The sequence below is a fragment of the Panthera leo genome, chromosome B4 (assembly GCF_018350215.1).
Source record: "Panthera leo isolate Ple1 chromosome B4, P.leo_Ple1_pat1.1, whole genome shotgun sequence".
Taxonomy (NCBI): Eukaryota; Metazoa; Chordata; class Mammalia; order Carnivora; family Felidae; genus Panthera; species Panthera leo.
Window position 1 is genome coordinate 60,555,020 of NC_056685.1, and position 15,748 is coordinate 60,570,767.

General features: G+C 40.7%; 1 protein-coding gene across 9 annotated transcripts in view; it reads left to right on the top strand.

Annotated features, from left to right (window-relative positions):
* Nucleotides 1-15,748, top strand: part of PPFIBP1 (PPFIA binding protein 1) — a 174,241-nt gene that overhangs the window by 112,114 nt on the left and 46,379 nt on the right. For all 9 annotated transcript variants that reach the window (XM_042946140.1, XM_042946141.1, XM_042946147.1 and 6 more), the window contains 3 exons: nt 98-196; nt 3,334-3,539; nt 14,469-14,555. In XM_042946140.1, coding sequence (XP_042802074.1) covers nt 133-196; nt 3,334-3,539; nt 14,469-14,555 — 357 coding nt within the window. In that variant the 5' untranslated portion in view covers nt 98-132. The remainder of the gene's footprint in view (nt 1-97; nt 197-3,333; nt 3,540-14,468; nt 14,556-15,748) is intronic.

Genomic DNA, 15,748 nt, shown 5'->3' on the forward strand with positions numbered 1-15,748 from the left:
CATCTAGGTGGGGTTGCAATTTGAAGTTGAGTTACCATACCCTCCAGGAAGCACGTGTCACGTAAAGGATGTAATGGCGACATCATTGCTTTTTCAGCTCTAGGTTGGAATTTGCCCTTGACAGATAACAACATGATGAGTGATGCAAGTGACATGCTGGCTGCGGCGCTGGAGCAGATGGACGGGATTATAGCAGGTAATCTGCGTCCTCTGAAAGGTGGTGTCACCACATTGACTCTGCGCTCTTGGCTTTTTCGTTACAACACTTTTATTCCCTTTCCACTTGCTTATTTTCATGTATTGGCTGCCTTTAGATTCCACATAGTTGCATCTTGGTCCCTCTTCTCCATTTTACACATTTGATTTTAAAATGCCAAATTCCATTTCCATCCTAGGTTTCTGACTCAAGGATAAAGAAACAGCATCTCATGTGATTTCTGTGCAGGTAGTCTGTGGACCACACTTTGGGGGATAATGCTCTACCCTGTATCCATGGATGTTCTGATCTATTCCCTGATCACTTTCCCACCAATGACTTTCACTTTGTATTTGCTTTCTCAGTTCTCTGCTAAGCTTCAGGTCTCTAACTGCCAATCAGGTACTCCTTTGAAATAGCCTATATGCATATCCGTGTCATCATGTACAACTTTGAGCTCATTATCTTTCCTCAGAAGCCCCTCTAGTAGTCTTTGTCTTGTCTAATTTCATAACCTTCCATCCACACAGTTTCCTAAATAGAAATTTAAGTCATTCTAGACCTTTGTCCCTCATTGTCCCTATTTAAGTCAAGTTCTATCCATTCTACCTCTTTTCTGCCGTTCCCTTTTATCCTCTCTAAAACCTGTCTTGTCTGTGCTTACCACTGTCTGGCTTTATCCAAGTAACCCTCACACTTGATGTTCTTGAGGCTCTTGCTTTCTCGCTCTAGTCCGTCATTCTCTGGACCACCAGAATGTCCTTTATGAAACACACATCTGGTTGTATTACTCCCTTGTTAAGAACCTTCAGCAATTCTCTATTATGGAGATGGAGCAAAAACAGTGTAGACCATTGCCTCCTTGTTTTCTCTTCATGACCAAGGAGACTGACTAGCAGGTGAACCCTTTCAGTCCCTTGTGGTCTTCCAGAGGTAGTGGCTACCTAAGGTCTCATGTCACATTTTGTATTTTGTCACAGGAGAAATACATTTATGTATTTAGGAACTTAGTGTAATGAAGAGAAGGTTGAATGGGCAAGTGGGTAGGTAGGTCAGGATCAAGGTGGAATTTGGCTTCTACCGCTTCTTAGTTCGAGCTGTCTTGGCCCCTGTTGCTTACTTTTCTGGACATAAATTTGACCCTGCTCTGTTTTAGTGGTTCAGAGAAACCAAAGGTGTTTTCTTGTCAGAGGGTCTTCTCTTGAGGGAAGTGGCAGGTCACACTTTGGCCTCCTTTGTATATCCCGGAGACCAGATTTCATGTTGACCTCCTTTGTAGATTAGACTACATCTTGAATACTGTATTCAGTGCTTGGAATATCAGTTTCAAAGAGGTTGTTGGTAAACCTTACCTAGAGGAGGAGGTGATCACGAAGGTAAAGAGTTTGACAGTCACATCTGGCAAGGAAGGAACTGGTTAAGTTTAACCTAGAAAAGTATATTCTTGCTCAGGGCTTGATATATACTGTCAAATAGTTGAAGGACTGCTAGATGTCTTTCTCTGTCACAATTTCAAAAAATATAACCAGAACCATTTGTAAACTGTTACCAGAGGTTATAACCTTATACTCTTAGTAGAACTCAAGTCAAGGGAAGTGGTATTTCTAGGACAGTAGTTGAGGCTTTATATTTTACATACTCCACTAGATGAATGTGTTTGTACCTTAGCCCTGGCAGGGCTTGAGGACCAACATTAGCGTTCTTAAGAAAATCAAATTTCCCAGGTCCTACCTCACAGTGAGTCCGTCAAGTAGCTTTGTGGGTAGAATCTGGTTTATGTTCTCAAATTAACATCGGTAGTTCTCCTCCTCAGGTAGGAGGGAGCGGGGAGATAAGACTACAAATATTTGAGGAGTTTTTCTAAATATGCATCTCTCCCCCATCCCCACCTGTTTTGTGATGGAGACTTAACAGAATGGAGGGTCAGTGTGGGCACATCTGTTTTTAATAATATTAATCAGGTGATCCTAATGCTTAAAACTGCTGGAATAGGACTTTTTAATGCTTTCCTGTTCCTCCATTTCCCTGACAGACTCTCCTCAATTTATATTTTTCTGGATTCTCTTCTCAGCCTTACATGGTTCTGGAGGAGATTGATTCAGAGGGTTATGTGAAGCATTTAGCAGTGGGCCTAGCATATCAATGGTTACCATTATTGTGGTTCAACGCAGGTTTGGGTCCAAATCATTTGGTCCAGTATTAAGCAATGTTGGTGGGATGGACTAACTGAAAGAGAATTCCTCTCCCTACCGTTGGAATTGATCAAGCTGTATAGCCACTGGAGAGAGAATTTACACATTGGTTCACAGTTTTCTTCCAATTAGAAGACCTTTAGATTAATATGGTGATAGCCTAAATATAGTAATTATTGATACTTAAGTATAAAGCTAGTATGTATAGTTGATAGACCAGGAAATAAAAATCAAAGAGATGAAGAGGATATATATGCATGCTTTCAGAATGGGCTGTGGGTTCGTTATGTGGTTTTTAAGTAGTAGAGTGCTTTCCCTTATAAGTAATAGGAAACAAAAATGGCTGTAAAACTTTTTTAAGCTGATATTAGCAAGAGTATTTGATGTTAGGCTGCAAACAAAATCATGGGAGAAAATGTTTATACACACGGGCTCATGCATTTATACACAAATGTATATATGTAATTCATTGAACTCCCCCAGAGTTTAAATTCTGGTAAATTAACTGGGAGCTGGCCCTGTTACATTTGACATTATGCTATGCAATTTCCACCTCAATGTGCAACTTCTCTGCAGGGAATTTCAAGACTTTGGGAAACTTAAAATTTGTATTTTCAGCTGATCTGCTACCTTCTTAGCAGAAGGTACCTTATTTCCATGAGGTCAGCACATCCTTCACCAAAGCCCATCACATTCTTACCATACTACCCGATTGGCCTCTCTATTAGGTATTTGATGATTGATATTTACCATCAATTATATGGTTTTATTTTTGTACCAAGAATCTATGACTTGGAAAGATTTTCATGACTGAATTATTTTCTTTTTCTTGTTGCTTGTTTTGATTATTCCTCACTGTGACCTGACTTGCTTTGGTCTATTATCTAAATCCTGTTTAGATAAATCCTGTTGCTCTCTGTGATTTTTTTCTTTTTTTTAACCTAGGTTCTAAGGCCTTGGAATATTCCAATGGAATTTTTGATTGCCAGTCTCCCACCTCCCCGTTCATGGGAAGCCTGCGAGCTCTGCACCTTGTAGAAGACCTGCGTGGGTTGTTAGAGATGATGGACACAGATGAGAAGGAAGGTTTGAGGTGCCAGATCCCAGATTCAACAGCAGAAACACTCGTCGAATGGCTTCAGAGTCAAATGGTAGGTGTCTGCACGTTACAAATCCCATGCTGTGAGTCTTTTGTTGCTTATTTCAAAATTTAGAATGTAAAATAGTGGATTTGAACACGAAAAAAAAAAAGTATAGGGCAGCAGGTTTGCTGTGATTTTATCCCTTAATGGATCCTAATTCTCTTTAAGGGTAATTTTTTAAAAAGTACTGTTAGTGTACATTTCACGGGTCCCAGGAGTTCACCTCCTGATTTTGCCCATAAATGTGGGCTAGCTTTCAAATTTTGCTTGGATGACGTGCCATGGCCTAAAACAAAGAGTCCTATAAGGGAAAGAACCTTGCGCGTGATAGATGCTTTCTCAGTAATAATGGGAAGTTCACTGTTAAAGGACCCAGTAGCAGTTCTAAATAGGAAGTAGGGTGCATAGACGCCTCCAAAAGCAGCGGAGCTCTGTAGCAGTATTTGATATGAAGTGCCATCTAGTGGTGTGTGGTGGTCATTTCAGTGCCTGTGCTTGAGTTAAACTGTAGAATTGGACTTTAAATGGTGCTCTTATTCATTTGAACAATGAGGCCTCTTTCTAGGCATCCGTCTCAAAAGCTGGTGGTGTGGCCGACGTGCCCTTTCCCTGAACACAATGGTAAATACCATGGTGTTAATATGTGTTGAACAAATACAACCTAAAGAATGCCGCTAAAACTACTCAAAGGAGAAGACAGGAAATGTGATCATTTTGTAGGTTATACACTTAAAAATGGTAAAAATGATACATTTTATGTGTGTATTGTACTACAACCAAAAATAAAAACATTAATAGGGTGATAAAATTGGGGGTTGGATGGTATTTTGGCATTTACAGATGCTGGTGCTGGAGACCACAGATCTGAATTTTTATTTTGGCTCTGACCCTTAGAAGCTTGTATGATTTGGGGCAATTTTTTTAAGCTGTTTGTGTCAGTTTCCTCATTTGTAAGATGAGGGAATGATAGTTTCTGCCACATAGGGTTGTGAGTCCCTTGAATTAATTTGTGAGTGCTTGTCAGTGAACCTGGTGGATGATTAGTCAAAAAAGGTAATACCTCAGAATGGATTGTAGGGAGTAGAGGGAAAACCACGGGGTCCCTTTGCAAAGAGGCCAAGAGAGGGTTGGCTCCAATTACTAGGGGAGTTAGGTTACACATTACTCATACATAATTCACTTTTTTGGGGGGGGGGCGGGGAGAGGGAGAGAGAGAGAGAGTGAGTGAGTGAGAGGGGGAGGGGCAGAGAGAAGGAGGCAGAATCTGCAGCAGGCTCAAGGCTCTGAGCTGTCAGCACAGAGCCTGATGTGGGGCTCGATCTCATGAATGGTAAGATCCTGACCTGAGCCAAAGTTGGATGCTTAACCGACTGAGCCACCCAGGCACTCCTGTGGTTCACTTTTTTGACAGAAGTACAGACATCTCTCTGACAGAAGTACAGACTGTGGAGAAGCTTCCACAATATTTTAGAAGCACTTATTACTGGTTACGTAATTAAGATTTCATTTAGGTTTAGTGATAGCCAACTTGGGAGTCCACATACTGAAGAGTAATACTTATCTTCTTAGTGCAACTGGGCATTGGCATTTCTAATTATTACTTTGTCTGGGCCAGGGAGATCCCCTGGTTTCCTGTAGGATGCTGGTTATTCCTTCTCTGCTAATTTCTACCACCTATTTAATTGTTTCATATGATCAGAAGCTGGATAAGAAAAAAGAGAAAATAGTAACACTAGTAGTTTGTTACTGATGAAGGGATATTAAATCCATAAGAATGAATTTGCTTCAAGAAGATAGCTATAGCTGTAGCCTTCTAAACATGAAAAATTTTCTTTTAAGACTCAGAAGTTCCTCTCTGTGGTAAAAAACAAATCTATTGAATATGCCATGTTTGTTCAATTACTGAGGTAGAATTCTCTGTTTTGATTGTGAAATACTATCATGTTAATACAAATATTGATGGAGAATTACATGCTTTATCAAGCTCCAAGTTTAAGAGGGCAGACAGAAAAAATATGTCGAACTGTTTGAGCCAAGCAATTAGTTTCTGTTTACTTTAGGTCTAACTCAGTGAGTTGCCGAGAGAATTCTTATAGTGCTTTCTCCAGTAGACACAGTTGAGGATCGTGACCTTGATCAGGTCATGCAGTCCCAAAAGTGTCCGGTTATTTGACAGTTTTAATAGGAGGCATTCTCAAAATCAGCAGAAATTACAAAAATGTAGTTTTCAACAAAGCTAGTGAAAATGTGGCTGGCAGAACTCCAAGTCAGGCGTCATGGCCCATGAGATAAGTAAGGAGAAGTGCACTGCTTCTGACCTGAGAAATCACCACAGTACGTTTCTGTCTTAATCCTACATTTTAAAAAAGGCAGTATTAATTCTGAGTGTACCTTTTAAGAAAATTTGTGTAACTGGTTTCAGAAAAATAGAAACACTCGTGGGGGTATCTGGGTGGCTCAGTCGTTTAAGGCTCTGACTCTTGGTTTCAGCTCAGGTCATGATCTCCTAGTTTCGTGAGTTTCGAGCCCCACGTTGGTCTCTGTGCTGGAGGTGGTATGGAGCCTGCTTGGGATTTTCTCCCTCTTTCTCTCTCTCTCTCTCTCTCTCTCTCTCTCTCTCTCTCTGCCCTTCCCCCACTCACACTGTTTCTGTCTCAAAATGAATTAAAAAAAAATAAAAGAAGTAAATAAAAACACACATTATTTAAAGAGTTCAGATGTGGGGCATGTTCTGTCCAGGGCTGCTGGCTATTCTCCCCAGGTCCCTGATGCTCAGCTCCGTGACCCATTGCAACACTGCCATCCTTGGATCCCCCGCTGCTCTCTGGCCAGCTTCTCTTCTCATGTGTGCCTCTGGGGGATGTTTTTTCAAGCCTTGGTAAACAAGGTACATTCAGATTGTATTCGGTACGTGGTCACAATTCTCTGAGTTATGCAGCATCTCGCTGAGACATCCTAGCTAAAGTTAAAGCTGCTCTTCCCCTCTGGTACCAGGCTTCTGATAAACTCCCATGAAAAGTGTCCACAGGCACAGGAAAGCAAGTGGACCGAGTCAGCAGAATTCTTGAAGGAAGCCAGTGCAGTGTGATAAGTGAGAGATGCACTTTGAATGAAAACCCTGGCCACCAATGTTGGTTAGGATTGAATGGAAAGAGACTTGTCTGTTATTTCATGAAAGTGAGCAAAGAAAGAGGAAGTGGCAAGGAAAATAGGGACAGTATTTTTTCTTCATCTCATGTTAGCCCTTCTCAAAGTAGAAGATTCTCTTGCTGTATCTGCATCTGGTCACATAGCTGGCTTTCAGCAAATGTTGAATAAATGAATGAATGATGTTGAATGAATGAATGAATAATTCTCCTACTAGAATAGGAGCTGGGCCTTAGCTCCTAGGCCTTCATCTTCTATTCTTCATCCTTCTGTAACTCAGAGGGCTTTGGCATATTCTTGGTACCGGGATAATGTAGTCTCCACATAAACCCCTCTCCCTACTTTGAGCATAGTGGTGCACGTGAAAACAAAGTGAGGAAGGGCCAGTGCCCATCTTCCCTACTCAAGTGAGGTGTCTAAAAGAATCTTTCGGAAGACACTAAAGAAATCCATCTCACTCACCCTGTGCTGGCCGTGGCTGCACAAATAAGGAGCTGTGCATGCATTAGCTGCATCATGGGCCAGCCAGTGTATCTTGGCACTTGATATTTTGGCAACAGAGACACCCAGATACTTCAAGGGAGGCTCCCTCCAGATGTTTCTAATGAGAACAGCAGATGAAAGCGCTTGGCATCTGCTGTTCTTGCAAGTATTTGAGATGTAGCTCTGTTTTTGGAGTCGTGGATCTTAGAAGCTGGCCTACCGCTGTGGTTCGTCTCACCCCAGAGCACTGGATTTTGCTCCAGTTGGCTGTCGAGTTAAGAAGATGTTTTGTCTCTGGAAGACAAGTACTGAGAAAATTAAAACGTAGAAGTAAAAGCCGTAGTCTGATTTTTGACCACATCTGCAGTCTTGGAAAGAACAGAGTGTATTCAGGCTTATTCTGAGCTTCTGTCTTTGATGAACTTCCTGACAACACTGAATAAACTGATGTCTTTCCTGGAAGAGGGTCATGATTGGGCTTTTTGGGTGTGATGAAGTGTATATGAGATTGATTTCTCCCTTTGGTTTCCTTTTTGAGCAGAGATGAGATTTTGGAATAGAGGGCTTTCCAAAGAGGTTGTCCTTGTTGCCTTGGCATCGTATTTCCTTTTTAGAGCCACAACAGAATCTTCAGAGGGAAAAATAGATGGAATGTTTCAAGACTGACCAAGTCAGAAGTACAGTAGATAGTGAAAGGGCCACCAGCCAACCAGACGGGATGCTCCAGTGGCCCCGAATGGCAGTGGTGTTGCCCCGAGATAATTACAGCACAAGGATGAAGCCTCACCACCCTCATTCCATCATACTTGGTGAGAGGAAAGGGAGCAGAGTCCTGCAGCCTGGTGGCATGATTTCTAACGTTGTTGATACCATATTCTTTGATTCTATGGTCGGTAGTGTGGGAGATGCTTTCTTGTGCTGTTGAACCCCGGTAAAACGTTGACTGTGATGTTCATGGCTTTCAGGTCTTTCTCAGTCTATTCTACGAGAGTGTCTAGTAGAGAGCAGGCAATGAATGTATGCATGCAGCAGTAGAGAATGTCTGCATGCAACTGATTAGGAGGCATGAGGACCTTGTGTGAGATGTTTCCTTTGGTAGCTGGAGATAACATTTAATTAGAAGAGCTTTAGTGGGCTGTGCCTTCCTTTTTCTTTCTTGATCCTGAATTTTTTTTTAAATGTTTATTTTTGAGTGAGAGAGAGAGAGAGAGGGAGGGAGGGGCAGAAAGAGGGGGACAGAGGATCCGAAGTAGGTTCCAGGCTCTGTACTGACAGCAGAGAGCCTGATACGGGGCTCGAACCCACGAACTGTGAGATGATGACCTGAGCTGAAGTCGACGCTCGACTGAATGAGCCACCTAGGTACTCTTTGATACTGAATTTTTAAAAATGTAATCATGAAATCAAAAACTGTATGGCAGTTTTTAAAACTAATTTTCAAAGTAAGTATGTTGACCTCGATGGATAGTATGTAGATGTTGGAGGGGGGCTGCTGCGTGTGTGTATGTTATAGTACTAGTCTATTTCTTAACATTTGTTGTCCTTATAAAATTGAGCCGATGTTCTTTTCCCCATTTTAATTTAGCTACTCCCCGTTGTGTTTTGGGAATGTTCTATTCAAAATGAATTCTGTGCTACAACGTAAGTAACTATAATTGTGGCAAATCACTACTTGTGTGTTGATTTTGGATTTAGACAGGACAACAGAGCTTAGGAAAGAACAAAGCAAAATGAAGTTTGGGGAGAAAAGGGAGACAACTGTAGACTAATGCAAACCAACAGAACTAAGAAAATCAAAGGAAAACACAGTATGATGCTTTCAGAAAAATAATGGGCAAAATGTTCTTGTCTACTTTGAAATAATACCTGTTGGTACTGTGTGATGAGCATATAAAGTTTCATCATGCTAGTCTCTATTTTTATATATATATATTGAAAATTTTGTATAATAAAACATTTTTTGAAAGGGAGGCACATGAGACAAGATGCTAACATTTATTATATCTTTATACTTGATTGTGTGTATATTTGATAATTAAAAGGAAATTAGGGGTGCCTGGGTGGCTCAGTCAGTTCAGTGTCCGACTCTTGATTTCAGCTCAGATCATGATCTCATGATCTCAGGTCCGTGAGTTTGAGCCCCACATTGGACTCTGAGCCTACAGCACAGGCCTGCTTGGGATTCTCTCTCTGCCCCTCCCCTGCTTGTGCTCTCTTTCTCACTCACTCAAAATAAATAAACTTTTTTAAGAAAGGAAATTAACACTAAAAAGAACTTCTATTTAGGTGGTGATGGGTGAGGTATATTGTGACTCTAATGTTATTTGTAGCACCTGCCATGTGAATTCAGGCAATTCATATTCCCAGGTGTGGTTCCTGACTAACTCTAAGATCGCATAATTCTGTAAGAAATAGAACTTTTCAGACATTTTCCCCTCATCATGCCAGGAAAATCTGGCAAACACCATGAGTTCCTTGATTAAAGTATGCTTATTACAGTCCCGCTGGATCCCCTGCCCTTCCCTCCCGAGTGTCCCACACCCACCTCCACATGCACTGCTAGCTGGATATGGTATTGAAACACCCAAGTTGATTCCAAGTTTGACTTAAACTTTCAGGTGGACTAAATGTAGTCAGTAAAGGGTTGCATCATGAGTTAAAGTAGAAAGAGTTATTCTGAAGGCATCTCTGGGATTTTGAGTAAGGTAATTTGGGCTGGTGTTCAATGCTCTGGATGCCCAATTGACTCAACAGGAGTTTATACTAAATATGTTTTTAATTATATGCTACGATTTTTAATTTTTAAAAAATGTTTTATTATATGCTAACTAATTTGGATGTAAATTTAAAAAAATAAAAAAAATTTAAAGAAATGTTTTATTATTTACTTTTTGAGAGAGAGAGACAGAGCATGAGCAGGGGAGGGGCAGAGAGAGAGGGAGACACCGAATCCAAAGCAGGCTCCAGGCTCTGAGCTGTCAGCACAGAGCCCAATGTGGGGCTCAAACTCATGAACCATGAGATCATGACCTGAGCCAAAGTCAGATGCTTAACTGACTGAGCTACCCAGGTGACCCATGTGCTCATGATTTTATAAGAATCTTGGAAGAATCAAAAGAAATGTACGACATTTTTGCACTGAGGGACTGTTAGGAAGAATAAGTGACCAGCTGTCATAAAATCACTAATAAATTATCCATGGCAGAATATGATGAAAAGCTAAATTGTGAAGGACAAGACCAGACACAGAAGGGAAGCCTGTGGAGGGGGAGAAGAGAATATGGCACAACATAAGGAGGAGGGGGTAGGAACTGGATTGGTAGGAACTTTGAAAGATGGATTTGTAGAGACAAAAAGGAATGGGGGGGGGGGTGAGTACAGTGGTGGACACAAAGCCTTGGGGTAGATGTTGGAGAAGGAGAATGGAAGATAGTTCATTAAGAGGAAGAAACTGAGAATGGTAAGAATAGAGGTGATCATTGTGAGTCTCGGAGAAGCAGGAAATTAAGGTTCCAAAGTATACGTGGAATAATGAGCTTTTTTAAAAAAATTTTTTAAAAATGTTTATTTTTGAGAGAGAGAGAGAGTGAACACATGCACGAGTGGGGGAGGGGCAGAGAGACGGAGAAACAGAATATGAAGCAGGCTCCAGGCTCTGAGCTCTTACCACAGAATCTGACATGGGGCTCAAACCCACAAACCGTGAGATCATGACCTGAGCTGAAGTCAGATGTTTAACCAACTGAGCCACCTAAGTGCCCCAATGATGAGCTTTTAGAAGGAGTTAAGACTCAATTCCCCCAAGATTGGCAGGGGGAAAGAAAGGAAAGATGTTGGAGGCAGTATATACATTATCCTTTGGAGAACACATTACATAAGGGGGTTCATGCAAGATAGTCTCAATTACTAAAGTCCAGTAAAAAGGCTCTGGGAACACCTCCTAAACATGGTAGGAAGAGACAATACAGACTTGAAGTTGACCATGGAGGACATACCAGGTTGTAGGGAAACATGAATGAAAGACTTGCTGAGATGTAAGAAAGCCAAGTTAAAACCAAGCGTTCATTCATCTTTCATTCATCGGATGTTTATCGAACACCCCTCATTGTTCATTCAGCTCATTTGGTTCGTACTCATTGTATGTCAGATGCAAAGACAGACGTACTCACAAAGAATGCAGTTTGTTGGAAGAGAGGGACGTATGTGTAGCCAAGTATAACCTAGTCCATTCAGTATGATGCCTGCTGTGGTGAGGGTTCATCCGGATGTTGTAACTGGCATGTGAGTGAACAGGTAATTCAAGGAAGACTTGACAGACAAAGCTCTAATTGAACTGGACTTTAAAGAATGAGGAAAGGGTGGGAAATACTGTCCATGCAGAAGGAACAGAATTAGTGTGTGAGAGAGCATGCCATGTTTGGCTTTTGAGTGGTCTGGTAGGCAGAGCATGAGAGTCGGAGGGAAAAAAGAGGTGGTAGGATATTTGCCCGATGGAATTTACCTCTAACATTTATAAGGCAAAGGTAACAAAATTGGCAGAAATATAAATAAATGTGTGAACAAAATAGACCTTTACCTACTTGAATAGATCAACACAGGACTTTAAAATTATGCAACTACTCCATTGGTGGCTCTTAACTTTTGCTTCATTTTGCTATAGTGACTTTTAATGTTTTGTTTTTTTTTTTGATTACTCAAGCATTATGAACACTCATAAATATCAGTAGTCTTGAGAAATGTGAGTATGTTCATTGTGAGTCAATTTTTAGTAATTTAATTTTTTTAAGTTTATTTATTTTGAGAGAGAGGGAGGGGGAGAGAGGGAGGAGTGGGAGAGGGGCAGAGAGGGAAAGAGAATCCCAAGCAGTCTCCACTGCCAGTGCAGAGCCTGATGCAGGGCTCAGTCCCACAAACTGGGAGATCATGACCTGAGCCGAAATTAAGAGTCGCTTAACCAACTGAGCCACCCAGGTGTCCCTAGTATTGTGATTTTAAGATAATTTTGTGATACTGATTTTGGAACTTCTCCTTTCCATATCATATGTAGTAGCTTCACAAAACATTTGTAGGACTTGCTATAGAAACACTTCTAATCTTTCTGTAATTTCCTTCAGTCAGAAGGAATAATGACTTTTACTTTTTGTCCTCATTGAACAGAAACCTTTTTTTTTTTTTTTTTGTCTATCTAATGAAATGTATCAGTTTATAAAGATTTGCTTGCATGGGGCTTTAAAAGCAGTTGCCTGCTAGTGTTCATAATCAGAACGAGGAATTTAAAGCTATACAGGGCCAGTCTGAGTACTTCCTTAGATTGAGGACATGTATTATATACATCCTGGCTCTTTTCCAAAAAATGTCCTCAAGAAATTACATAAATTTTGGGGCGCCTGAGTGGCTCAGTCACTTAAGCATCTGACTCTTGATTTCGTCTCAGGTCATGATCTTACGGTTCGTGAGATTGAGCCCTGTGTTGGGCTCCTCACTGACAGTATGGAGCCCACCGGGGATTCTCTCTCTCTACCCCCTCTGCCCCTCCCCTGCTCACGTGCATGCACACACGCATGTGCTCTCTCTCTCAAAATAAGTAAACGCTAAGAAAAAAAAAAGTTACATAAATTTCATTTTCACGGTGGTCCCCAGGGTTGAAAGTCTTCCAGGCTATTCCATCTGACTCCTCATAGTACTTGTAATTTAATTCTGGGTCCTTCAGTTTACAATATGAACAAAATTATGCTGTGGTAATTGTGCAGGTATGTGGTCCAGCAGCTGATATTAAAAATTTTATCCATTCTAAATACACATTGTAGGCTTATTAAATTAGCTTCTGATTCTTTAGTTGCCTCATGGGAAATATATCCAGTGCATCTAAGTTTTTAGAAGCAACATCTTGAAATTTCGTTTTTTATGAAAGCTCCCCTGTGTGTGTGTGTGTGTGTGTGTGTGTGTGTGTGTGTGTGTGTGTTCTCCTCAACAGATGGCTTTTGTTATTCCCACAATTTGTACTGGAAACTACATTATTTGGGAAGGTAGAATAATAGTACCAATTAATTCTGGAAAATAATGGATGTCACATTAGCCGGGTCCTGGGTGGTTAGGCTGTAGTTTGTATTTTCTCTGATTCTAAATCTGAAGTTATTTGCTTTTTTGACTGAACTCTGGATGGCCCCATCTAACCAATTTGAGCTCCAGTGGCTTTTCTTTCTGTTGTACTTCAATGAGGAATCAAGAAATTCTATTGGGATTACATATTATATGGTTATGAGGTATTTAAATGAGATAACAAGGGACATACCACATATACTGTATTTCAAAATGACGTTTTTATGTTGTCTGTTGTCTGCAAGCCTTTTCATGTGCCTCTTTAATGACTTTCATATATGAGACTGGTGAGAAAAAAAATGAGACTTGCTTCCCCAATCTATACTTCCTTTGGCATTTATGCCACGCATAAACATATCTGAATCTGATAAGAAAAGACATGGGTGCCAGAGGGAGGGGAAGACAGTGAGCACTAATCTAAGCAGAGCCCTGGGCCAAGTGCTCTGTTTGTAGGATGATGCCCATTTACAGGCTCTGGCAGGAGCTGGGTATCATTGTAGGACCAAGCAATCTCACAAGAAGTTAATGAAGTCAGGATGGAAATTGGTAAGTTGCTAATGAGGATGGCTAGTCAGTGCTGCCTGGGAAAGTCACGGTGGACTGACTGCAAAGCTTGCAGGGGAAGAAAGAAAGGTTTCAAAGACAGAGGGAAGACTAGCCCTGTGATTTGGACGTGAGTAGCAGGGAAGAAGCTTGTGTGAGCTGTCCCCGCTGCCTCCCATGTAAAACAGGCGTTTACAGTCCTGGATTTGGAATTTGGGGGGAGGAGAGGGGAAGAACAGAAGGGTGTCCCAGGACATTCCCACTGTCTCCACCCAGAATTAGTGGCACTGAGCATTTGTGGGGAAATAGGGGTTTTGTGCCTGATCACACACACGTGAAGCTTTGCATGATTTGGGTGTGTATCCACCTGCCAGTAAATATTAGTAGCCACCACCCCTCTTAGGTCATGATTTTCTGCTTGATGAGAAATTGTCTAGTTTGGTGATAATATGCCTAAATGCCTGACATGCCTGTTTTACCTATTTTAAGCTAAATGAACCAAGTTGCAATCTCATATTTTCTGTTAATGACAGCAACAGCTGTGCCCAAGTCCATTCAGGTTCCTTGGATTAAAAACATATGCAATTTTGTTTGCCCACAGCGGTTTAGTTTTAAAGAGAGTCGAGCCTTACATACATTATTTTATTTTGGTTTTTTTTTTTTCAGACAAATGGACACCTGCCTGGGAATGGAGAGGTGTATCAAGAAAGGCTAGCCCGTTTAGAAAATGATAAAGAATCTCTCGTTCTTCAGGCAAGTGATTTTAAAATGTTCTTCTTTCTTCATGATGTATTTACAAAGACCATTTTAAATTGGGATGGTGTATTCAGATGCTTACAGGAGCCAGACTTCTACCAGAAGTAAGTGCATAGGCCATCTGAAGACAACAGGGAGAGGTGGGTACTGTGGGAGAACAGGGTTTGCTTATCTAGTCTAGAATGAGCTAGAATCCGCCTTGGCTCCTCTGACGGCAGGCACGGTGTCATCTAAACTGATTTTCTGATCTGATCTGTCATCTTATTTGATCTGACTTTTTAAATATACAGCAAATATTATAATTTCATATATACTATATATATTCATAAATATGCATATTTCTCATTTGGAATATGTTTAATTTTTCAATTTTAAAAATGATACCATGAGACAAACAAAACATAAAGTGAGTAGTGGAGTCTGGTTTATTAGCCAAATTTGAGTTCTTTTCTTTGTAGTGTTTTAAATGCTTGACAAATATATATACACACACACACACACACACACACACACACACACATACATGTATACATACGTGTGTGTGTGTGTGTGTGTGTGTGTGTGTGTGTGTGTGTGTGTGTATTTTGGTATTGAGCTAAATGATTTGCAGTGTATTTACTAGGCTGGTGATTGTTGGGGAAAGACTCAGATTTTCAATAACCACTGAAGATAAAAGACTAATCCAGTATCTCCTTATGGATCTTTGAGTTACATCCTAGATTGGAACACATATGTAGACAATGTGATCATGAAAGATCTCATGGAATTTGAGTTCCGTGGATCCTTTTCTTTATTCTTCGTGAAGTACCAAACCTGAATAGTCCTTCTCTTTCAGACATTAACTCCATTGTCTATCTTAATTTCTAGTATTATTTCCCTCTTCCACCCCACCCCCCGAAAAAGATGATTTGTTAACATGCCCTCTCGCATAAAATGAAATGATTTTAACCTATAAATATAAGGTATCGCACATTCCCAATCACCCCAACCTCCTTAAAAATTGGAGTCCTCAGATCAACAAGCATCTGAAGTAGGGGTGTAAAGGACTGCTGTCTTACAAATTGACAGGTTTTTCCTTTACAACCAAATGAGTAGTGACATCATTCCAGTTTTTTTTCTATTTAGAGAAATAAAGTTTGCAGTGGGACCCACATTCTTCCTAATCCATTGCAGTATTTTGCTCTCAATAC